This window comes from Tupaia chinensis, unplaced genomic scaffold, assembly GCF_000334495.1.
Source record: "Tupaia chinensis unplaced genomic scaffold, TupChi_1.0 Scaffold147869_1, whole genome shotgun sequence".
Classification (NCBI taxonomy): Eukaryota; Metazoa; Chordata; class Mammalia; order Scandentia; family Tupaiidae; genus Tupaia; species Tupaia belangeri.
Genome location: NW_006207719.1, coordinates 1,207,655 through 1,233,317, shown reverse-complemented (window position 1 = coordinate 1,233,317; position 25,663 = coordinate 1,207,655). Strand labels below are relative to the sequence as shown.

The 25,663-nt window shown below is 38.5% G+C and overlaps 1 protein-coding gene across 1 annotated transcript in view; it reads left to right on the top strand.

Moving 5' to 3' along the window:
* The window catches only part of ATF7IP (activating transcription factor 7 interacting protein), a 105,770-nt gene extending 80,519 nt beyond the window's left edge, over positions 1 to 25,251 (top strand). The window contains 6 exon segments of the mRNA XM_014584793.2: positions 6,913 to 6,986; positions 7,922 to 8,010; positions 16,384 to 17,016; positions 19,193 to 19,257; positions 23,344 to 23,454; positions 23,457 to 25,251. Of these exon segments, the coding sequence (XP_014440279.1) occupies positions 6,913 to 6,986; positions 7,922 to 8,010; positions 16,384 to 17,016; positions 19,193 to 19,257; positions 23,344 to 23,454; positions 23,457 to 25,091 (2,607 nt within the window). The 3' untranslated portion in view covers positions 25,092 to 25,251.
* The last annotated feature ends 412 nt before the right edge of the window (positions 25,252 to 25,663 follow it).

Sequence of the window (25,663 nt, the reverse complement as noted above, 5' to 3'; positions counted from 1 at the left end):
AAAGTGAGAAATTACCCCCAGATGGATGAGCCATACAACAGTCCCTTCTCCTTTGTTCTCCTATTGGGATTTTGGGCGCACATAAACACACACATGCACCTAGTATGATTTTTAAAGCCTCATGTCTGGAACTTCAGTGGTGGAGTTGAGTGCTTTAACCACCACGCCACATGCTGCCCCCTTCCCCCCCCTCCCCTTTTTTTTTTTTTTTTGGTATAGGACTCATGGACTTACTGGAGAGAGAGAGACAAAGAGAGTGAGTGAGCCAGAAAGTGAGAAAGCACCCCCTAAGGGGCACACTGCAGTCCTTCTCTATTCTCTTCTGGGGATTTTAGGCATGCACATATTCATAATTGGTGTGTATTTTCAAGGCAACATGTACAGGGTTTGAACTGTGCGTATGTGGGATCTAGTCAATGAGTTAACCATTGTGCCATCTGCTGGCCCTCTAAGTAATAATTTTCAGAATATTTTTCATACTTACCCTGTATCTGTGAAAAATTAATCACTAAGTTGATTTGTAGCTAAGTTTTGGATTAAATCCAAATTATGCACAGTGGTGTTCATTTTATTCTTATATTTAAAAACATTTTAAGTTTTTTTGTTGTTGTTAGAGGGTACATGCTATTGCCAGAGAGAGACAAAGAGGGAGTGTTAGAGGGAGAACGTACTGCCAATGGGACGTGGTCATGATGCAGTCTCTCCTTCTTGGGATCTAGGGTGTATACATGTGTGCCCCAGCATGGTTTTGCAAGCCTCTGGGACCAGGATTCAAACTGTAGTCACCTATGTGGATTCTGGCTTCCTTAAATACCAGTTCTTGGATCCGGCCTTTTTGTTCATTTGTTTGTTTGCCAGGGGGCATGTGGACTCTACAGAGAAAGAGGGAAAGCACTCTCCATGGGGGATGGCCACATCACAGTCCCTTCTCTTTCATTTATTTCTTCATCTTTGAGAATTTAGGACTCACAGGAACACATGCCCAGCATGTTTCTCAAGTCACGGGTCTGGCTCTTGAATCCCGTAGTTGGCCATGTTGGGTCCAGCTCCCCTAACCACATTATAGGCTAACTCCCTCTTTTTGTTTTTAATTATAGTTTTAAAAAAAGTATATATATATGTGTATATATATATATATATACACAACATAAAAGTTATCCTCTGAACCGTTTTTAAGCGTATGTTGTTTTCATTTTCATTTGTCTCAAGATATTTTCTAATTGAACTCTTGTATTTGTTTTGTCAAGATTTTTTTTTTAATTTTTAGAATTATTTATTTAACTTTATTTATTATTATTATTATTCAGTTTGACCAGAGAGAGACAAAGAAAGCAAGCCACTAAGTTCAGGACTCGAACTGTTGTGGCCATTGGGAGTCCAGTGCCTTAACCACCATGCTACCTGCCAACCCTTGTTTTGTTTAGTTTTATTAAGTTTTGTTATAGGGTGCATGAGCTTCCCAGAGAGAGAAAAAGAGAGAAATCACCAACTGAGGGGCCACGCCACAGTCCCTTTTCCATTTGCTCGGGATTTTGGGCACAGATGCATATGTACCCAGCATGTCTTTCAAGCCTGTGGGTCTGGGACTGGAACCACACAATCAGCCACATGGGATCCAACTGTTTTAACCATTGCACCACCTGGCTAACCTGAATCATTTTTTTTTTTAAAGTCTTTTGTTTAATTTTAGCATATTTATGACTTAGTTCCTGTTTTCCTTATACTGTTCATTTCAAGTTTTATTTCACTGTGATCAGAAAAGCTATTTGGTATGATTTAATTCTTAAATTTACCAAGACCTCTTTGTGGCTTAGTATGTGACCTATCTATACAAAATGTTTCCTTTGCACTTGGAAAGACTATATTCTGCTGCTGTTTACTGATAGAGGTATTCTGTATATGCCTGTTGGTCCATTTAGTCTACAATGTTGTTCATGTTTTCTTATTTTCTGTCTGGTTCTTGTTATTGATGTTTCCATTATCATTGTGTTGGTGCCTGTTTCTTACTCTGTTCTTTTAATGTTTGATTTGCTTATTTGGGAGCTCTGATGTTAGGTATATGTATATTTGCTGTATCTGGTGATTGGCCCTTTTATAATTGCATAATGTCCCTCATTGTATCTTTTGATAGTTTTTAGTTAAAATCTAGTTTGTCTTTATATAAATATGGCCACCCTTATCCTTTTACACTACCAGTTACATGGAATATCTTTTTCCATACTTTTACTTTTACCCTTTCTTTATAGCTAAGTTGACTCTTTTGTGCGTAGTAATGGTTGGATTTTTAATACATTAAGCCAACCTACTTATGATTGGGGAGTTTATTCTATTTGTATTTAAAGCAGTTATTGATTGGGAAGAACTTATTATTGCCATATTGGATTTTTTTCCTATATGTCCTATAGCTGTTTTGTTTCCTTTCTTGCTCCTTTCTTTTGTTTTCCGCTGATTTTTAAAATAACATTCTTTGCACATTTCCTTGTATCTATTTTAAAAAGAATTATTTATTTAATTTAATGTATTGTTATTTTTTAACTTGCTGATGGATATGTGTACTTACCAGAGAGAGACACAGAGTAGGGGAAAAGTGAGAAAGCAGACTGCCATGCCAGGTCCAGGACTAGAACCATCAACTGCCATTTGGGAGCCAGTGCCTTAACCACTATGCCACCTTAACCATCTTGTATTTTTTATAGGTAATTTTTCTGTGGTTACCACGAGGTTACATAGAATAGCTTCAAATTATACTGTTTTTAAACTGCTAACAATTTAACTTCGATTATTTATAAGAATTCTATAATGGTGATGTTGTTAATATCATACATTACATTTTTTATGTCGTCTATCAACATGCTTTTAATTTTTTTTTTTTTTTGAGAGGTTTTTGCTCTAGGGCGCGTGCACTCGCCAGACAGACAGAGAGAGACAGATAGAAAGCGAGAAATCACCCCCCAGGGGGGATGGCCACGCCACATTCCCTTCTCCTCCATTCTCCTCTTGAGATCTTGGGCACGCACGCACACGCGCCGAGCGTGAGTTTTAAGCCACCAGGTCCAGGATGCGAACCACAGTCAACTACATGGGAGTTCAGTGACATAGCCATTACGCTAACTGCTGGTCCCTTTAATTGTTACTTTTCAGGCATTCTTTACATCTGTCAGAATTAAGTGATTTGTGCCCTGATATAACAATAATACTGGATTCTGTATTTCCTAAGTTTACCAGCCAAGTTTATATTTTTGTATGCTTTTGGGTGTTGTGTATTTTTTTTCATTTCGGCTTGAAGGACTCTCTTGAGCTTCTCATAGGACCAATCTAGTAGTGATGAACCCTTAGCTTTTGTTTATCTGGGAAGATTGTAGATTTCTCCATTTTTGAAAGACAGAATTACCACATAAACTATTCTTTTTTTTTTTTTTTTTTGAGAGGTTTTCGCTATAGGGTGCGTGTGCTCGCCAGACAGACAGAGAGAGACATAGAGACAGAAAGCGAGAAATCACCCCCCAGGGGAGATGGTCACGCCACAATCCCTTCTCCTCCATTCTCCTCTCGGGATCTTGGGCACGCACACGCGCCCGGCGTGAGTTTTAAGCCACTGGGTCCAGGACGTGAACCGCGGTTGACTACGTGGAGTCCAGCAACATAGCCATTACGCTAACTGCTGGTTCCCAGACATAAACTATTCTTGATTGGTAGTTTCTTTCAGCATATTAAATATATCACACACCTTTAGGCATGCACTTTCAGCTGAGAAATCTGCTCATAATCTGATGGAACTTGCCTTGTATGTTTTGAGTCACTTTTTTCTTGTTACTCGCAACTCTGACATCTTGATTATAATTGTATCAGTGTAGGTGTTTTTTGAGTTAATTGTCAGAGATTTTTTTCCTTTTTCTTATTTTTTAAGAAAAATTTTTGCTATAGGTCGTGTGCTCTTGCCAGAGACACAGAGAGGCAGAAAGTGAGAAATCACTTCCCAGGGGCAATGACCATGCTACAGTCCCTTCTCTTCTACTCTCCTCTTGGGATCCTGGGCACAACAAAGGCACCACCCCCTGCCATGAGTTCAAAGCCTCCAAGTGTGGGACTTGAACTGCGGTCAGCCATGTGAGAGTCCAGTGACATAACCGTTACACCATCTGCTGGTCCCTAGTTGGAGGTCGAAAAGCTTCTGGGATTTTTCCATTTCCTTCTGCATCAAGAAGTTTTTTGCAGTTATTTTTTTAAAAATTTGTCAGAGGATGCATGTGCTTGCCAGAGATGGATAGGGCTTAGAGGTAGGGCTAGAAAGCACCCCCAAATGGGGAGTCCAGTGCCCCCAACCACCACACCACCTGATGGCTCTATTGTCCATATTTTTACTCCTCCAAGCAAGAGCAAGAACTCTTCTCCTTTATATATCTCTCATCAAAACCTGAAGTGTTTGGGACCAGCAGTTAACGTAATGGCTATGTCGCTGGACTCCCATGTAGTCGACCGCAGTTCGTGTCTCGGACCCGGTGGCTTAAAACTCACTCAGGGCATGTGTGCGTGTGTGCCCAAGATCCCAAGAGGAGAATGGAGGAGCAGGGATTGTGGCGTGGCCATTCCCCCGGGGGATGATTTCTCGCTTTCTGTCTCTCTCTGTCTGGCTGGCGAGCGCATGCGCCCTGTAGCAAAAACCTCTTCAAAAAAAAAAAGAAAGAAAGAAAAAAAAACCCTGAAGTGTTCTTTTCCTTTATCTTTACCATTTTGAGTATGATAATTAACTCAGGATTTACTTGAAGATTCATTTCTCCCCCATTCTTGTGTTTTATTTTTTATTGGCTTTTATTTTATTTTGCTTTCTCTTGTTGCATATGTGATTATCTTGATAGCCAAACTTTAAGTACCTTTATAGCACATTATCTTCATTTTATCTTTAGTCCCAGTTACACACATTTCTAATACAACGTTATAGGTTAAAGTTATTTTATAAAAATAGCGAGATGTATTTGTTAATTGGAATATAAGAATGGTTAGTGATGGGACCAGCAGTTAGTGTAATGGCTATGTTGCTGGATTTCCACATAGTCGACTGCGGTTCGAGTCCCGGACCCGGTGGCTTAAACTCACGCCGGGCGCGTTTGTGTGTGCGCGTGCCCAAGATCCCGAGAGGAGAATGGAGAAGGGATTGCAGCGTGGCCATCCCCCCCTGGGGGGTGATTTCTCGCTTTCTATCTCTCTGTCTCTCTCTGTCTGGCAAGCGCATGTGCCCTATAGCAAAAAAAAAAAAACCTCTTCAAGAAAAAAAAAAGAATGGTTAGTGACATCTAGCCAATGTAATTCTAAGCACTTATTTCTTTTGGTTTAATATGTTATTCTTACACTTGATTTAATCCTAGAGTTCTTTTATTTATTTTTCACATTTGAAGAAATACGTGCTGATATTGTCATTAATGGTGAAGGCCTAGATAATGGTAATTAGTATATAGATGCTAGAATTCCATTTCTTTTTTTCTTTTATAAAAAAACAGGTTTGGGGCCAGCAGGTAGTATAATAGTTAAGGCACTGGACTCCCACATGGCCGATTACAGTTCAAGTCCCAGACCCAGTGGCTTGAAAATTATGTTGGATGCATGTATGTGTGTGCCCGAAATCCCAAGAGAAGAATGAAGGAAAAGGGACTGTGGCATGGCCATACCTCCTAGGGCGTGATTTAAAATTTTTCTTCTGCTTGTCTCTGCCTTGCCCCCATTGGCAAAAACCTAAATAATAATAATAATAATAATAACAATAACAGCAATAATAATAATAATAAATAACAGCTTTATTCGAATCTGATTCATATACCATGTACTTAAATTGTTTACTTAGTTATACTTTCTAATTTATATTTAGTGGTTTTTACATGTTTGTATACAGCATGGTTTTTCAAAGCATACATACAGTGTGTAATTATCAAATCAAGGATATAAACATATCATTTTCAGCATTGAGCAATACATTATATTATGTGTATTTTCAATATTCATTCTACTAGATATTTTTTACAGTTCCACTTCTTTGTTCCCTGATTTGGTGAGAAAGGGCTGAAATAAGTTCTTTCTGAAGATTAAACTTGTGACATCTTTTTATGAAATTACTCAAGTCATGGTGGCAGATAACATTTTTTTTATAAGATCTTAAAAATAATACTGATAGAAGAATTTCGATTTTTGACATTGTACACTACTTAAGTTTTGTTTGTTGATTTTCTGGTGAAAATATGCCTGCTATGTCTGATATGTATTATAGCTTTTTGTTGAATGAATGAGTATAGTTGTTCTTTAGATTCATATTATTAGTGTTCATTTAACCCTTACAGTATATGAGCCATTTTCTTTTTCTTTTTTTTGAGAGGTCTTTGCTATAGGGCGCATGCACTTGCCAGAAAGACAGAGAGAGACAGAAAGCGAGAAATCACCCCCTAGTGGGGTATGGCCACACTGTAATCCCTTCTCCTCCATTCTCCTGTCAGGATCTTGGGCACGCATGCACACATGCCCAGCATGAGTTTAAGCCACCGGGTCCAGGAATTGAACTGCAGTCAACTACATGGGAGTCCAGTGACAAAGCCATTACACCAACTGTTGGTCCCAGTATATGAGCCACTTTCAAATTTATTTAGTTTTCACAAGTACACTGAATTATAAGAATTGTATTCTTATTTCAAATGATAAGCATTTTTCTTCAACAGAATAAATAATTTGTTTAAGATGTAACTAATAAGTGGCATTCCCAGGAGTTAAGTTCTTGTTTCAACTTGTAACGGTTTTCACTATATAGTACAAGTCACATATCATATATTGACACAGGATTTAAAGGTCTTGTTTTTTATAAAGATTACCTTATGTATTTGGTTTTATTTTTACTTTGGTATTTCCTCCCTCACTCACTCCACCCCCCACTAGAATCCACCGAACCCACCTGTATCACCAGGAAAGTCGGCAAATGAAGTCAGCAGCAATAATAGTATGCCCTACAGGTGAGGATTATAGTCTTTTTCTACTTTATAAATAACAGAACTAGATTCTGATTTCTTTTGTTTGGTAGAGAAATCTTGGAGTACACTTACATATATTTATGTAGAGATAAGTGTTTAGTATAATGGAATGAGTATATATACTTTCTATGCTTTGCTAAATTGCTCGTTAATGGATATTACTTTTGTTAATTTATTATGCTTTCTTTGGTCACTATATATTTCTTTTAACTATTTGTTATAGTAATATTCTTTCAAGGAATTCAGAAATGTTTCAGTAAGTGTTGAGGAAGACTAATCTATATATATTGCAACCTACATTTGGTCTTTGGGTTATGTACTGATGATATAGAGTATAAGAGGAAGATTCTTCTCTAATGTCTTCTAAACCCTACTGTTTAGAGGTCTATGTGCTAACTTGGCACTCAGTACATCTGCTTATAATTTAGCATTGAAGTACCCAAGTCTAGCCATTTCTTCTTCCCTATGGACTACGGCCCACCTCCCTGCCACCCCCCTTTCTTTTCTTCTCTTTTTCCTCTCTCTCTTCCCTCCTTCCTCTCTCTTTTCCCTCCTTCCTCTCTTCTTTCCCTCCTTCCTTTCTTTCCTTTTTAGCTATAGGGCACCCGTGCTCACCAGGGAGACACTGAAAGTGAGAAACCATCGTGGGGTGGGGGGCAGAGAGAGGTGGGGAGAGACTGACCACCACAGTCCTTTCTCCTTTTCTCCTCTCAGGGTTTTGAGCATGTACACATGCACATGGTCCAGCATGTTTTTCAGGGTGATGGGTCTAGGGTCAAATGCGCAATTGCCCACGTGGGATCCAGCTACCCCAATCACTGTGATATCAGCTGGCTCACCACTGCTTTGTTTATACATCATTTGCTGTTCCCCAGAATGGCATATCCATTGACTATTTATGTGTATGTATTTTATAGAAATGCAGGCACAGTGAGACAGATGCTGGAATCCAAAAGAAGTGTGAGTGAGAGTGCTCCACCATCCTTTCAGACTCCTGGGAATACAGGTAACATTTTTGAAGAGAGTGTTTTTTAGGACTTGAAGGCTTTTTTATTTTTAACATTCCTTTGAGATTGAAATGAACTAAAAAATTGTGTACATTGGTCTATGGAAAATTTTATATAATTCATTTATTTATTTGTCAGGGGGCATGTACTCTTGCCAGAGACAAGGGGAAAGTGAAAAAGTGCTCCCCAGTGGGTTCTGTTCATGCTGCAGTCCCCTCTTTTATTTTTCTCATCTTGTTGGGATTTGGGACACACACGCATGTGCCTAGTGTGTTTTCTAAGTCATTGGGGCCAAGATTCAAACCATACAGATATCCATAAGGAACTGACTGTTTAACCACTAGGCTGTGAGGTAGGTCATAACATTTTATTAAAAATTCAGGATCATAGGTAAGGCATGAAGATACAGACATTTGATCTCTAGTATAGTTGTTCTCCTATTCTTTGGTCTCTAGATCCCTTTACAATCTTAAAAAAAAATTATTAAAGATCCCAGAGAGCTTTTGTTTATGTGGGTTTTGTCAAATGATATTTACTATCAATTGGAATTAAATAAAATTAAAACAAAATCTTAAAATGTTTCTTCATTAAAAAAAAAAGTTGTCACAGTCTTGGTGGAACAAGCAATTACAGTGAACTGCAGTGATAGAATTCTTGACCAGCTGTGGGTTTGGATCTGAGTTGATCTGAAAACACAATAAGTTCAGCATGCACACCCAAGATCCTTATGAGCTGTGGAGGTCTGGAGGAAGGGCTTGCTGTATGAAGAGATTTTGTCAGGGATGCCTCCCCCATTTTCCCATGCATGCACTGTTTCTCATGAATGAAAATAATAATGAGCCCAAAATATATAACACAAAGAACATTTTTAATCAACAGTAACTTAAAAAATAACCTAAATTTTCCAAACTTAAAAATAACACTAAAGGCCCAGCCATGGCATAGGCAGTGGAATTCCTTTACTTGAAAATGGATCTGTATGGGAGACCCATGTTTGGATTCTGAGTTGACCAGAACACACTGGGCAATGCCGTGATCTTAGCTGGCTGGAAGGCTGGGGGAGGTTCACAGCATAGCAGGACCCTGAAAGAATATCCATCCCTTGGGGCCAGCAGGTGGCATGTTGATTAAGGGCACTGGACTCCCACAAGGCTGACTGCGGTTCATGTCCTGGACTTGGTTGCTTGCTTTTTTGTTTTTCCCTTTCTTTCTCTTACTTTGTCCCCCTCTGGTGAAATTAAAATAAACAAATAAATAAATAAACTTTGTAAAATAATTTTTTTAAAGGAAAAAATCCGTCCTGGAATGAGCAGATGGTTTAATGGTTATGTTGCTAGACTCCCATGTAGTTGACTGTGGTTTGAGTCCGTGACCTGGCAGCTTAAACTCACACTGGGCACATGTTTGTGCATGCCCAGAGTCCTGAGAGGATACTAGAGGTGAAGGGATTGTGGCGTGGCCATCCCCCACTGGGGGTGATTTTTCACTTCTTAATCTCTCTGTGTCTTTCTGGTGAGTACATGGGCCCTACAATAAAAAATCTCCTCTCCCTAAAAAAAAAAAAAAAAAAAAAAAAAAAAAAAGACAAAATATATCCATCCCATGGGACTAGCAAATGGCATAATGGTTACATCACTGGACTCCCTCTTAGTTGACTGTGGTTCGAGTCCCAGACCTGGCAGCATACACCAGGCACATGTGCATGCATGCCCCAAATCCGGAGAAGATCGTGGAGGAGAAGGGAATGTGGTGTGACCATTCCCCCAGGGTGGTGATTTCTCACTTTCTGTCTCTCTGTTTCTCTCTTTCTCTATCTCCAGAGAGCGCATGCACCCTATGGCATAAATCTCTCTCAAAGAAAAAGAAGAATATCCATTTCTCATTCCCACACCCACAAGAAATAAATGAGTTAAAAGTTAGTTAAAAGATTGTTAGCATTATTGTCTTATGCATTTACAAATCTCTTTAGTATTTTGCTTAAGACATTAAGACAACCGAAGGTAGTTGAGTTCTTATAGCTACAGCTGTTTTTAGTCTGTTTCAATAAATCGATTTAGCTGAAGTATGTGAAAGAAAATTTTAGGCTTTTCAGATAATTGTGTTCATTATTTGATACCATTAGATAGTAGTTTCTTTGTCTTTCAAATAATTACTTAATTTTATCATTTTTATTTCTTAATTTGATGAGAGAGAGAGAGAGAGACAGAGAGAGAATGAGAATGAGAATAAGAGAAAGAGAAAGAGAAAGAGAGAAAGCAAGCCACCAGGTTTGGTACTCAAACCACGATCAGCCCTGTGGGAGTCCAGTGCCATAATCACCATGCCACCTGCTAGCCCCAAAGAAGTTTCTTTAGAGTTAGTTGCAAAGTAGAATCTGCCATATCAATAAACAGTCTAATTCCATTAAGAGTCATCTATTTGTCTTGCACTTGGGTGGGTCGTTTACTTATATCATTCATGGAATATTTGAAAATGTTCACTGTGTTAGGTAAATCTTCCAAAGATCAACACATTTCATTGGTAATGTTTTTAAAATAACATTTTTAGGGGATTGCAGGTGACATGGTGGTTGAAGCACTGGACTCCCACATGGCAGACCACAGTTCAAGTCCTAGACCTGGTGGCTTCTTTTCTCTCTCTGGTCAAATTGAAGACTAATATTAAATAAATAAAACTAAACAAAGAATTCTTCAAAAAAATAATATTTTTAAATTTTAAGTTTTAAATAATTTCTTAGAAAAATTCTTAAGGATTTGGAAAGCTGTTATTATCTCTGTGACAGAATTTTTTCTCTAAAATTCTAATTTCTTTTTTTAAAGCTCAAATTTGATTATTGCCAGTAAATACTATTGGGTTTTTTGTTTGATTTTAAGAATCATGTATTTTAATTTTATTTGCTATGGTTATTTTTTAATTTGACCAGAGGTAAGAAAGAAAAAATGAGAAAGCATGCTTCCAGGTCCCGGACTCAAATTGTGGTCGACCACATGGGAGTCCAGCACCTTAACCACTATGCCACCTGCTGACCCCATGGGGTTTTTTGTTCTGTTTATTTTTTTTCTTTTTTTCTTATTCATTTATTTTTGGAGAGATGTTTGCTATAGGATGCAAAGAGAGACAGGAAGAGACAGAAAAAACGGGAAATCATGCCCCTCACCCCCACCCCTGGGGTCGGAGGGATGGCTATGCTACAGTCTCTTCTCCATCCTCCTCTTGGGCACATACATGCACATACTGGTGTGAGTTTCAAGCTGGTGGGTCCAGGGCTCATGCTGGAGTTGGCCATGTAGGAGTCCAGTGCCTTAATGATTACACCACTTGCTGGTTCCATCTTTTTTAATTAAAAAAAAATTTATTTGCTGTAGGGCATGTACACTTGCCAGAAAGAGAGAGCAAGAGACAGAGAAGGAGAAAGGAAAGTGAGAAAGCAAGCCCCAGGAGGGATGGCCACACTGCAGTCCTTTCTCCTCCACTCTCCTGGGATTTTCACACCTGGAGTGATGTTCAAGCTGCTGGAGTTGGGACTCAAACCACAGAGTCAGCCATATGGGAATCCAGCCACTTTAATCTCCATGCCACTGCTGGTCCCAGGCTTTTTGCTTTTTAAGTAATTGCCTTACTTGATTTATTTTCAAGAAAGGATCTGCAAAATACCCAAATGTGAATAATCCCAGTATGTCTGCAAGTCATTCTTTCAAGTAAAAATAGTCTTCCATAACAAAGGCTGCTACTGATGGTTTAGCTTGCAACTCAATCACACAATCAGTTATTCTTGAGTCAGTCTCTACATTGGAATGCACACTAGTGTTTTATATAATCTAACTTTTTTCCATGCAGAATATTAAGAACTCTTACTTAAGGGTTGAGCTATAGTAAATTCTTGGGTCGTTGGAAAAGTCATGCTGTATTTTTGCATGGAAAAATGTGAAAAAATACATTATGACTTTTCTGATGACCCAGTAAGTTTTGGGACCAGCTCAGTGATGCACGAGTAATGCTGCTTAAGTGATGCTGGATCTCTTTGGAAGATCACAGGTTTAGTTTCCTGGCTGACCTGTGTAGGCTACTGTATATGCCCATGATGCTGGCTGGGAAGGCTAGAGGTGATCATGGTATGAGATTGTGCTTCTCTCTTTCCCCTTTACTCTCTGTCTTTCTGTGTCTACTCTCATTCTCAAGAAAGACTGAAACTTAAAAAAATAAAATACTCTTTACTGCTTTATCATACGCACTCTTAAGTAACCTGACTTTGTTTTTTTCCTGTAAGCATGCCCTGATGAATAGTGACAGCTTGATACTTTTATACTACCTTGATTTTTATACTGAGGCGTCAGAAATTTAACTCATTCTTCTTTGACTCCATACAAAGAAGTCTTTAAATTAATGTCCCATTATTATTGTGAATGTAGCTTTGCAAACTTACTGAAAGTGAGGTGTTCCCTTGGATCACATGATGAGCTGTTATAATGTGTCTGTGATTTTGGAGTACTATAAATCAATGAAGATTTTAAAGTCAGTAAGAAGGAATTTTGGTCTTTTGTTTTAAATGACAAAAATTCCAATAAGAATAAATACAAGTAGTTGAATCAAAATTGGCATAAAACACTACTGACCAGCTCTGCTCTTTCGTATATGCTTCCTCATTTAATGCATCTCCTATTTCTTTCCTGTGTCATAAACTGTCAGTGTCAGTGGAGTATCAGGAGAGAGGGGGCTCTCTTCTCATTAGTTACTCTCCCAAGAAATGTGATCCACAGGTAATGGTGATCATGTGGTCCAAATGATAAAATACAGTGACTATGTTTTCCTATTATTTATAAATGGTCATGATTCCTTCTGTATTTGCCAAGAATTTATATATTTTTGATGTTATAAGGCATTTGTGATATTTTTAGTGTAGTTTTAAAAGTATTTGTATTTTTTTACTTAGTTTTCAGTGTTTTTAAATTGGCATTTACTCTGAATTGATTTTTATTAATCTTCAGAGACTGTCTTAATCAATTCTCCATATTAATCATAAATCATGTGCTGTTTTCATAATATACAAACATACATGCAAAAATGCTTTTAAAAATTTAAGAATTTTCAGAATTTAAGTCTGGAGAAAATTTTGTTATGAAAGCCTTTACCTAATATAATGTATTGAATTTGTATATGTTGTTTTATCTTTGCTGATAAATGAAGTCATTTAAACTGAGACTTCTATTTTATTTCCATAGTGTCTTCAACCAGTCATACCATTAGATAGTAGTTTCTTTGTCTTTCAAATAATTACTTAATTTTATCATTTTTATTTCTTAATTTGATGAGAGAGAGAGAGAGAGACAGAGAGAGAATGAGAATGAGAATGAGAATAAGAGAAAGAGAAAGAGAAAGAGAGAAAGCAAGCCACCAGGTTTGGTACTCAAACCACGATCAGCCCTGTGGGAGTCCAGTGCCATAATCACCATGCCACCTGCTAGCCCCAAAGAAGTTTCTTTAGAGTTAGTTGCAAAGTAGAATCTGCCATATCAATAAACAGTCTAATTCCATTAAGAGTCATCTATTTGTCTTGCACTTGGGTGGGTCGTTTACTTATATCATTCATGGAATATTTGAAAATGTTCACTGTGTTAGGTAAATCTTCCAAAGATCAACACATTTCATTGGTAATGTTTTTAAAATAACATTTTTAGGGGATTGCAGGTGACATGGTGGTTGAAGCACTGGACTCCCACATGGCAGACCACAGTTCAAGTCCTAGACCTGGTGGCTTCTTTTCTCTCTCTGGTCAAATTGAAGACTAATATTAAATAAATAAAACTAAACAAAGAATTCTTCAAAAAAATAATATTTTTAAATTTTAAGTTTTAAATAATTTCTTAGAAAAATTCTTAAGGATTTGGAAAGCTGTTATTATCTCTGTGACAGAATTTTTTCTCTAAAATTCTAATTTCTTTTTTTAAAGCTCAAATTTGATTATTGCCAGTAAATACTATTGGGTTTTTTGTTTGATTTTAAGAATCATGTATTTTAATTTTATTTGCTATGGTTATTTTTTAATTTGACCAGAGGTAAGAAAGAAAAAATGAGAAAGCATGCTTCCAGGTCCCGGACTCAAATTGTGGTCGACCACATGGGAGTCCAGCACCTTAACCACTATGCCACCTGCTGACCCCATGGGGTTTTTTGTTCTGTTTATTTTTTTTCTTTTTTTCTTATTCATTTATTTTTGGAGAGATGTTTGCTATAAGATGCAAAGAGAGACAGGAAGAGACAGAAAAAACGGGAAATCATGCCCCTCACCCCCACCCCTGGGGTCGGAGGGATGGCTATGCTACAGTCTCTTCTCCATCCTCCTCTTGGGCACATACATGCACATACTGGTGTGAGTTTCAAGCTGGTGGGTCCAGGGCTCATGCTGGAGTTGGCCATGTAGGAGTCCAGTGCCTTAATGATTACACCACTTGCTGGTTCCATCTTTTTTAATTAAAAAAAAATTTATTTGCTGTAGGGCATGTACACTTGCCAGAAAGAGAGAGCAAGAGACAGAGAAGGAGAAAGGAAAGTGAGAAAGCAAGCCCCAGGAGGGATGGCCACACTGCAGTCCTTTCTCCTCCACTCTCCTGGGATTTTCACACCTGGAGTGATGTTCAAGCTGCTGGAGTTGGGACTCAAACCACAGAGTCAGCCATATGGGAATCCAGCCACTTTAATCTCCATGCCACTGCTGGTCCCAGGCTTTTTGCTTTTTAAGTAATTGCCTTACTTGATTTATTTTCAAGAAAGGATCTGCAAAATACCCAAATGTGAATAATCCCAGTATGTCTGCAAGTCATTCTTTCAAGTAAAAATAGTCTTCCATAACAAAGGCTGCTACTGATGGTTTAGCTTGCAACTCAATCACACAATCAGTTATTCTTGAGTCAGTCTCTACATTGGAATGCACACTAGTGTTTTATATAATCTAACTTTTTTCCATGCAGAATATTAAGAACTCTTACTTAAGGGTTGAGCTATAGTAAATTCTTGGGTCGTTGGAAAAGTCATGCTGTATTTTTGCATGGAAAAATGTGAAAAAATACATTATGACTTTTCTGATGACCCAGTAAGTTTTGGGACCAGCTCAGTGATGCACGAGTAATGCTGCTTAAGTGATGCTGGATCTCTTTGGAAGATCACAGGTTTAGTTTCCTGGCTGACCTGTGTAGGCTACTGTATATGCCCATGATGCTGGCTGGGAAGGCTAGAGGTGATCATGGTATGAGATTGTGCTTCTCTCTTTCCCCTTTACTCTCTGTCTTTCTGTGTCTACTCTCATTCTCAAGAAAGACTGAAACTTAAAAAAATAAAATACTCTTTACTGCTTTATCATACGCACTCTTAAGTAACCTGACTTTGTTTTTTTCCTGTAAGCATGCCCTGATGAATAGTGACAGCTTGATACTTTTATACTACCTTGATTTTTATACTGAGGCGTCAGAAATTTAACTCACTATTCTTTGACTCCATACAAAGAAGTCTTTAAATTAATGTCCCATTATTATTGTGAATGTAGCTTTGCAAACTTACTGAAAGTGAGGTGTTCCCTTGGATCACATGATGAGCTGTTATAATGTGTCTGTGATTTTGGAGTACTATAAATCAATGAAGATTTTAAAGTCAGTAAGAAGGAATTTTGGTCTTTTGTTTTAAATGACAAAAATTCCAATAAGAATAAATACAAGTAGTTGAATCAAAATTGGCATAAAACACTACTGACCAGCTCTGCTCTTTCGTATATGCTTCCTCATTTAAGTGTCATAAACTGTCAGTGTCAGTGGAGTATCAGGAGAGAGGGGGCTCTCTTCTCATTAGTTACTCTCCCAAGAAATGTGATCCACAGGTAATGGTGATCATGTGGTCCAAATGATAAAATACAGTGACTATGTTTTCCTATTATTTATAAATGGTCATGATTCCTTCTGTATTTGCCAAGAATTTATATATTTTTGATGTTATAAGGCATTTGTGATATTTTTAGTGTAGTTTTAAAAGTATTTGTATTTTTTTACTTAGTTTTCAGTGTTTTTAAATTGGCATTTACTCTGAATTGATTTTTATTAATCTTCAGAGACTGTCTTAATCAATTCTGCATATTAAGTCATATTAATCTTCAGAGACTGTCTTAATCAATTCTCCATATTAATCATAAATCATGTGCTGTTTTCATAATATACAAACATACATGCAAAAATGCTTTTAAAAATTTAAGAATTTTCAGAATTTAAGTCTGGAGAAAATTTTGTTATGAAAGCCTTTACCTAATACAATGTATTGAATTTGTATATGTTGTTTTATCTTTGCTGATAAATGAAGTCATTTAAACTGAGACTTCTATTTTATTTCCATAGTGTCTTCAACCAGTCTCGTCACTCCTCCAGCAGTTGTCAGTAGTCAACCTAAACCTCCAGCAACTTCAGGTTCTCTGACAGCAACATCAGTTCTTCCTGCACCAAACACAGCCACAGTAGTTGCTACTACTCAGGTCCCTAGTGGAAATCCCCAACCTACAATTTCTCTGCAGCCTTTGCCAGTGATTTTGCATGTACCTGTTGCGGTATCTTCCCAGCCTCAGCTCCTACAGAGCCATCCAGGGACTTTAGTGACCAATCAGCCATCCGGCAATGTTGAGTTCATTTCTGTGCAAAGTCCACCTACAGTGAGTGGTCTTACCAAAAATCCAGTGTCCTTGCCATCCTTGCCAAATCCCACTAAACCAAACAACGTTCCTTCTTTGCCCACTCCTAGTATTCAAAGGAACTCTACTGCGAGTGCTGCACCATTAGGGACAACACTTGCTGTACAGGCTGTTCCAACAGCATATTCTATTGTTCAAGCCACAAGGACTTCTTTACCCACAGTAGGACCATCAGGACTCTATAGTTCATCAAATAATCGAGGCCCTATACAGATGAAAATTCCAATTTCTGCATTTAGTACTTCATCTCCTGCAGAACAAAGCAATTCTACCACACCAAGAATTGGTAAGTCTCCATATATGTTTAGTAATAGGAATGCAAGCATGTTAATGGCCTTTAGATGACTGAACTTTTGTTATGAAAGTGACTAGCATTATTAGAAAAATAAGTAGGTCTGTTTTGAAATTATTTCTAGTAATTTCTTAGATACCTAAGAGTAATGAATTGTTACAATGGGGTTTGAGAGGTGATTTATTTTGAGTGATTTCTTTTCCTGCAGCTCGCCACTCCACCAGCACTGTGGGCACACTCTTGTGAGCCTGGTGTGTGTTTCAAGCCTTCAGGGCCTGGAATCAAACCCTAGCTGGCTATGTGGAATCTGGCTTCCTCTGCACAGGGCTTACCCCAGTTCTTAGATTTTTTTTAATATGTCAACTTATTTATGATGAATGTTGTTTTATGTGATTTTGGAGCTTTTTGTCCTTATGACATTTTGAGATTTAGTTATGGTTTTTATTTTTAACTCATGGTCATGAGGTGAAATACAGATTTTTTTTTTTTTTTTTAATTTTCTAGGGGGTACATGCTGTCACTGGACAGAGAGGGAGGGAGCATGCATGTGCAAAAGCGAAAGAAAATACCCTCTGTGGGGAAAGGTCATGCTGTGATCTTCTCTCCTCCACTCTACTTTTGGAATTTGGGCATGAAAACACACATGCTGGATGTGTTTTTCAAGTCCCCACATTTAAGACTTGAGTCAAACTAGGCAGTTGGCCATATGGGATTCACCTACCTTAATGACCACACCACCAGCTGGTTCAAGCTATTATTTTTATTTTTTTATTTTTCATTTTTTGGAGAGGTTTTTGCTATAGGGTGTATGCATTCACCAGAAAGAGAGAGACAGAGAGGCAGAAAGTGAGAAATCAACTCCCAGGAAGAATGGCTTTGCCACAATCCCTTCTCCTCCATTCTCCTCTCAGGATCTTGGGCTTCCACACACACGTGCCCAGTGTGAGTTTAAGCCACCAGGTCTGGAACTCAAGCTGCAGTCGACTACATAGGAGTCCAGTGACATAGCCATTATACCAACTACTGGTCCCTCAAGCTATTATTTTTAAATAGAGAGCTTTTCCTGAAAACCATAACCTAAAAACAAGTAAAACAAAAACTTGAGAAAGTGTTTTAATCAGAAATATAATTTCATTATTCCTTTTTTAAGGTTTTTATAAACATTTGATTGTACAAAAAAGCATATATTCCCCAAATATCTAGATGATATTTTGGTAATAGTAATAAGAGCCACCATATATTTTATGTATAGGATTTACTCTATGTGTGTATGTTCTGAAGACTTGCCTATGAAAGGAAAGCTTTATTTTGACTAAGAGGGTTTTGTGTCAGAAAGAATGGAAATTTCAATGTTAAAAAAACCTTAATACTGCAATTAGCCACATTGCCAAAGAGTTTGGAAAGCTAATCATCTAAGTAGATGGAAAAAATATTTGATAAAATTTAGCACCTTCTCCTTCTCCACCACTCTCCTTTAGAAATTGGTTTATTTTCTGTGCTTCTCTGGAGGTAACTGTTTTATGTAACTTCTTTTTATTTTTTTAAAGCAGAAATTCAAAACAAGTCTATTTCTCTGTAAGGACATAGTATGAAAGAATTGTATTTTGTTTAACCAGCTACTCACGTTAGTGCATTTAAATGAAATACATCTTAAATTACATCCCGGAGAGATTCCTTACTATAAAGTTGAAATTACTGGGTCTATGGGTATGTGACATTTTTTGGGGGGGGGGGGGTTTTCCTTTAGGGGGGCGGCCAGACAGACAGAGAGAGACATAGAGACAGAAAGCAAGAAATCATCCCCTGGGCCGATGGTCACGCTGCAACCCCTTCTCCTCCATTCTCCGCTTGGGATCTCGGGCATGTATGCACATGCGCCTGGCGTGAGTTTTAAGCCACCGGGTCTGGGACGCGAACCGCGGTCGACTACGTGGGAGTCTAGCGACATAGCCATTACGCTAACTGCTGGTTCCCTGGGTATATGACATTTTTGATTCATGTTGTGAATTTGCCCTTCTGAAAATTACTATAGCAGTGACCTATGTGTGAACCCATTTACATACATAACAAAAAAATTGTTGGAGAAAATTGCATGAAATACTGTATTAGAGCAACCTAGTATTTTATATTTTATAGGTGTTTTTAAAAATGGCTTTTTATTTCTCTTTAGAAAACCAGACAAACAAAACAGTAGATGCTTCTGTTAATAAAAAGGCAGCTGATAGCACATCACAGGTAAGATTTTTTTCTATGTCAAGGTAAAATTCTAATTACAATCCATAGGAAAATGGATTTCTGACAGTTAAAATTATATTGTCTGTTGGGGCCACCAGATGGCGTAGTGGTTACGTTGCTGGACTCCCACATGGATGATTGCAGTTTGAGTCTCAGGCCCCACAGGTTGAAAATCACATGGGCACATGTGCATGCATGCCCAAGGTTCCAGGAGGAGAATGGAGAAGAAGGGATTGCAGCGTGGCCATCTCCTGGGGGGTGATTTCTCACTTTCCCGCTCATTGTCTCTCTCTGGCGAGCAAAGGTTCCCTAAGGCAGAAACCTCTGAAAGAAAAAATTAATACTGTTTTTTTTACAACCATGCAAACATTTTTTCAGTTTTTCTGTACTATTTGATAAGACTTAGTTTCTTTGCTTAGCAGTTCTCTTAGAGGCAATATTACATTAACCAACTGATTGGATTATACATTCTAATCATTTTTACTTAATATACTGTAAAGATTCATTCTGCATGGGCCAGCAGACGATGTGGAGGTTATGGTGACTGGTTTCCATGTGGCCGGCTGTGCAGTTTGAATCCTGGACACATGTACGTGTGTGCCCAACATCTCAGAGAATGGAATGCAATGTGACTGTCTTCCTTGGGGTTGATTTCTCACTGTTTCTTTCTCTCCCTTTCTCTCTCTCTCTGTTTCTCTCGCTGGTGGGCACATACACCTTATAGCAATACTGGAAAAAAAAATTGAAAGATTCAGTCTGTGTGAAGAAAACACATAATTCTTCTAGGCTTATTTTTTTGAGAGAGCTTCTTGGCTTACCCTTATTTTGTACTGTCAGTTTAGTTTCCGCAAATGTAATCAGAAATCTCTTTGGAGGAAGGAAATCTTTGAGTTTCTGAGAGTTTATTACCACTTTACCAGTCTTGGCACTTTTTCATATTAGATTTTAACCACCAATAATGGAGTGAGTGACTACTACTTTTCCCATATTAACAAGGACTTCTTAGTCCTTCTGTATTACTTTAAATGTAATAGATTTATAGCAGGTCCTTAGGTTGTTGATAGTTTTACTTTGTTCTTTCGTTCTTAATCATTTCAAAAAATGCATATATTCCTAGAAAAACAAGTCTTAAGAATGTCAGGCATGGATAAATGACACAAATTTTAAAATAAGGGCATAATGATCTTTAATTATGACTATTTTCTTGTAAATTTTTGATAAAAGTTAGACACCCGGGTTTTATACATTATATAAAAGCTATTAAAACATTTTATTTCTTGTAAACTTAAGCAATTTATGTGTGGGATATTAAATGATTATTTCTGAGGCTGTCTTGTGGATTATAACTATGGTTTCATTTTATATTATTTGAGATACTTTCTAGACACATGTGTAGAAATGGTTGATATAATATATGCAATGATGTTTATACAAGTCTAGTTGTACTTTATAAAGTAAACCTAAGACTAAAAAGAGAATTTATAAACATCTTTTTCACTCAGTGGTTGTGTGTGTGTGTATGTGTGTGTTTTAGATGAGATAGGTAATGTTTCTAGGACACAAAAACAGATATTATATGGCTGTATTTCATTGTTAAATAAAGAGTGGTACTTTTAGCACTATGCTGTTTAATGTGGTACCCACTAGTCATGTATAACTTAAAATTAAATACAAAATTAAGTTCCTCAATCATGATAACTGCATTTCAAGGCTTAATAGCCACATATGGCTAGTGGTTATCTTAATAGGACAACATAGATGTCATTGTCAGATGTTTTATTGGACTACAAATTCTAGAGTGTTTTGCTGAATAGTGTAATAACATAACATTGTGTGAATTAAAATGGGTATAAACGTTAGCTATGTCTCCAAAATTCAGGAAGAAGTATAAAACAAAATAATATTAACTATAGTTATGTCCAATTACATATTCTATAAAATTTAAATCATTATGTGTTACTTCATACTTATAGCATTTAGAGTCTAAAGTATTTTAGTTTACATTGTACTGTATAACTGACATATTTGAAGAAATAACTTGTATTAATCAATCCAAAAGATACATGAAATAGGAATTAATATTATTAAACAAAAGATAAATAATTATACCAAATATTGTTATTGTAGATACTTTATTTGGTTTAGAGAAAGAGGAATTCATATCAGAATATGAAAAACACAGGCAGACAGTTTGATTGAGTAACTAACTTGCTGAAGCAATGCTTTTGTCAAGAATAGCGAAGCTTCAGCTTTGAGTACCAGTTGTGGATATGATAATAAATACAGTAAGCAAGTTTTATTATACAGTAATTGACCCTTGATGTAAGAGTTAGGGCCTCCAAATCTTTGTATAACATTTTTGTAAAGAATTATTTATTATTACTATTTTTAAAATTTGCTAAGGGCACACACACTCACCAGAGAGAGACAGTGAGAAAACAAGCCACCAGGTCCAGGCCTTGAACCGTGGCTGGCAATGTGGGATCCACCACCTTAACTACCTAATGCCATGTGCTGGCCCTTGTATAACTTTTGATTCCCAAAAAATTAGCTACTAATAACTTACACTTATTTTGTGTGTTACATGTATTATATTATCAGAAAAGTTATGACTTTTCCAACAACCTAATATTTTGTACTATAATCTTTTTTAAAGAATTACTTTATTTTTGGGAACGTGCAGTTAGCTTAATGGCTATGTTGCTGGACTCCCACGTAGTCGGCCGCGGTTCGCGTTCCCGGTGGCTTAAAACTCACGCTGGGCGCATGTGCGTGCATGCCCAAGATCCCGAGAGGAGAATGGAGGAGAAGGGATTGCGGCATGACCATCCCCCCTGGGGGGTGATTTCTTGCTTTCTGTCTTTCTGTCTCTCTCTGTCTGGCGAGCGCACGCGCCCTATAGCAAAAACCCCTCAAAAAAAAAAAAAAAGAAAAAGAAAATAATTACTTTATTTTAACTTTATTTATCATTAATATTTTCCAATTTGACCAGAGAGAGAGGGAAAACAAGAAAGAAAGCTACCAGTTCCGGAGCTTGAACCATGGTCAGTCGTGTGGGAGTCCAGCGCCTTTAACTACCACACCACCCCTGTACTTTAATCTTACTATAAAGTAAGTTAAATGACCAGATGTGTGGCCTGGTGATTAAGGCAATGGGATTCCATGTGGTCAATTGCACATTTGGAGTCCTGGACTCAGTGGCTCAAGAAACTTCACTGGTTTCATATGCACATATGCTCAAAATCCTAGTTGGGAGATAGGGAGGAAAATGAATTGTGGCATGACCATTTTCCATGGCTGTTGCTTTATTCTTTACTTTCCTGTTTCTGTGCCTTTCTCTTTCTGGTGAATTCACAACTTTTTAGATAAAAGCTAAAAAATTAAGAAAAGGAAGTGTTACTAATAAGATCATACAGAAGAAATACGTATTTGTTGTTCAGAGATCAGCCATATGATTAAGAACGTCATTGTGAAGTGCATATATGTGTTTGCTGGCATGAATTTTTTGCAACAAATGTAATTTTTGTTACTGCAGTGAATGCCTTTATTAATATAACACTGTTGGTTTTTTAAGTTAGCTTTTTGTCCTATATGTCATTATTATCAGATAGAAATTAGTGTGAAATAGATAGCCTGTGATTTCTTGAACTGTCACTTTTTTTCTTTTTATAATTTGTCAGAGGGAGCATGTGCTCAGGGGGTAGGGGGCTGTGAGAGTTAAAGGGAGAAAGCACATTCTCCCCCATAGGAGGCAGAAACACCACAGTCCCTTCTCCATTTCTCCCTCTAACCAGGATTTTGGTCATGCACAGTGTCCGTTGTGTTTTTCAAGTCTCCAGGCCCGAGACTCAAGTCGCAGTTGGCCATGTGGGATCCAGCTGCCCTAACCACCATGCCACTGACTAGCTCTGAACTGTTCCTTGTACTGAAGTACAATTGGCTTACTTCATTTTTTCTATTCCAAGTTTCTTGGTTGTGTTTCTTTACACTATAAAGCTATTGTAGATTAAAAATAATCTAGATGGCTGTGGAAATGATTATTGTTTAGCCATATCTAATTAGAAAATATTTAAATATGGGGAGCAGAGGCAGCAGCCGGAGGAGCAGCAGAAGCGGTCGGGAGCGATGGTGAAGATGGCGGCGGCTGGGAGGGGAGGCGGCGGGGGGCGCTACTACGGCGGCTTTTTTTTCGCTCCTCCGGTGGCGGCAGTGAGGGCGGCCGGGCCCCTAAGCGGCTGAAGACTGACAACGCTGGCTACCAGCACGGAGGCAGTGGCAGTGGTGGTGGAGGATCTGGGGTGGTGGGTGGCAGCGGCGGGGAGAACTGTGATGACCTGCACAAAATCCCTGCTTCCCCAGTTATCCACATCAGGGGTCTGATTGATGGCGTGGTGGAAGCTGACCTCGTAGAAGCCTTAAAGGACTTTGCACCCATCAGCTATGTGGTGGTAATGCCTAAAAAGAGACAAGCACTGGTGGAGTTTGAAGATGTGTCGGGGGCTTGCAATGCAGTGAACTATGCAGCAGACAACCAGATCTATATTGCTGGTCACGCAGCATTTGTCAGCTACTCTACTAGCCAAAAGATCTTCCGCCCTGGGGACTCAGATGACTTCCGGAGGGTCAATAGTGTGCTTCTCTTTACCATACTGAACCCCATCTATTCCATTACAACGGATGTTCTTTACACTGTCTGTAATCCTTGTGGCCCTGTTCAGAGAATTGTCATTTTCCGGAAGAATGGAGTCCAGGCCATGGTGGAATTTGACTCTCTGCAAAGTGCCCAGCGGGCCAAGGCCTCGCTCAATGGGGCTGACATTTATTCTGGCTGTTGTACTCTGAAGATTGAATATGCAAAGCCTACACGCTTGAATGTGTTCAAGAACGATCAGGATACTTGGGACTATACAAATCCCAACCTCAGTGAACAAGGTGACCCTGGCAGCAATACCAGCAAATACCAGAGGCAGCCCCCTCTCCTGGGAGATCATCCCACAGAATATGGAGGGCCTCATGGTGGATACCACAGCCATTACCGTGATGAGGGCTATGGCTCTCCCCCACCTCATTACGAAGAGAGAAGGATGGGCCCACTAGTGGGGGGTCCCCGTCGGGGCCCAAGCCACTGCAGCCCCCAATATGGGTATCCCCCACCCACTCCCCCACCACCTGAGTACAGCCCCCACAGTGACAGCCCTGTGCTCATGGTCTATGGCTTGGATAAATCTAAGATGAATTGTGACAGAGTCTTCAATGTCTTCTGCTTATATGGCAATGTGGAGAAGGTAAAATTCATGAAAAGCAAACCTGGGGCTGCCATGGTAGAAATGGCTGATAGCTATGCTGTGGACCAGGCCGTTACCCACCTCAACAACAACTTCATGTTTCGGCAAAAGCTGACTGTCTGTGTCTCCAAGCAACCAGCCATCATTCCTGGACAGTCATACAGGCTGGAAGACGGGTCTCGCAGTTACAAAGACTTCGGCGAGTCGAGGAACAATCGGTTTTCCACTCCAGAGCAGGCAGCCAAGAACCGCATCCAGCACCCTAGCAATGTGCTGCATTTCTTCAATGCCCCTCTGGAGGTGACTGAGGAGAACTTCTTTGAGATCTGCGATGAGCTAGGAGTGAAGCGGCCGTCTTCTGTGAAAGTATTCTCAGGCAAGAGTGAACGTAGCTCCTCTGGGCTGTTGGTGTGGGAGTCCAAGAGCGATGCCCTGGAGACTTTGGGCTTCCTCAACCATTACCAGATGAAAACCCCAAATGGCTCATACTGGTACACTCTGAAGTTGTGTTTCTTCACCGCTCAGCACGCCTCCAAATTAGGTGCCTAGGAACAGTCCCATCTGAGCAGGAAAACGTTCCTCTCTCTTTTATGCCGTTTTCTTTTTCAAAAGTCCTTGTATTTCTTCTTTTTTTTGTTAATGCTAGGTTAGTAGAGACTTAGTCATAATGGAAACACTGGAAGTATGGAGGGGGAGGAAGAGGGGGAGGGAGAGGGGGACTGATATCTCCCAAGTTTAAAAAAAATTATTATACATGGGATTTTTTTTTTTCCTGTTCATACATTTGTGTTGCCTGTGTACTCTTGGCACATTTCAATAAAAACTGTTTGGAAAATAAAAATAAATATGTAAAAAATTATCTTTTTGTAGTCCTTGAATATAGATTTCTATGAGTCCAAAATAGGTCTTTATTAATCTCTTTCACAAAATTGTTACATTTCATTCATGTATGACTTAATATAATTATTTCTTAATATATTTAGTGAAAGTAAATTTATTGATCTGTTTAAATTATTTACTTATATTATAAACCAGTGTAGAATTTATTCCTTTATTGCTATTTGTAGTTATTTTGCTGTTTTGAGTACTTGAGGTCATTGTCAAGTTTGCTGGTTTTCTGG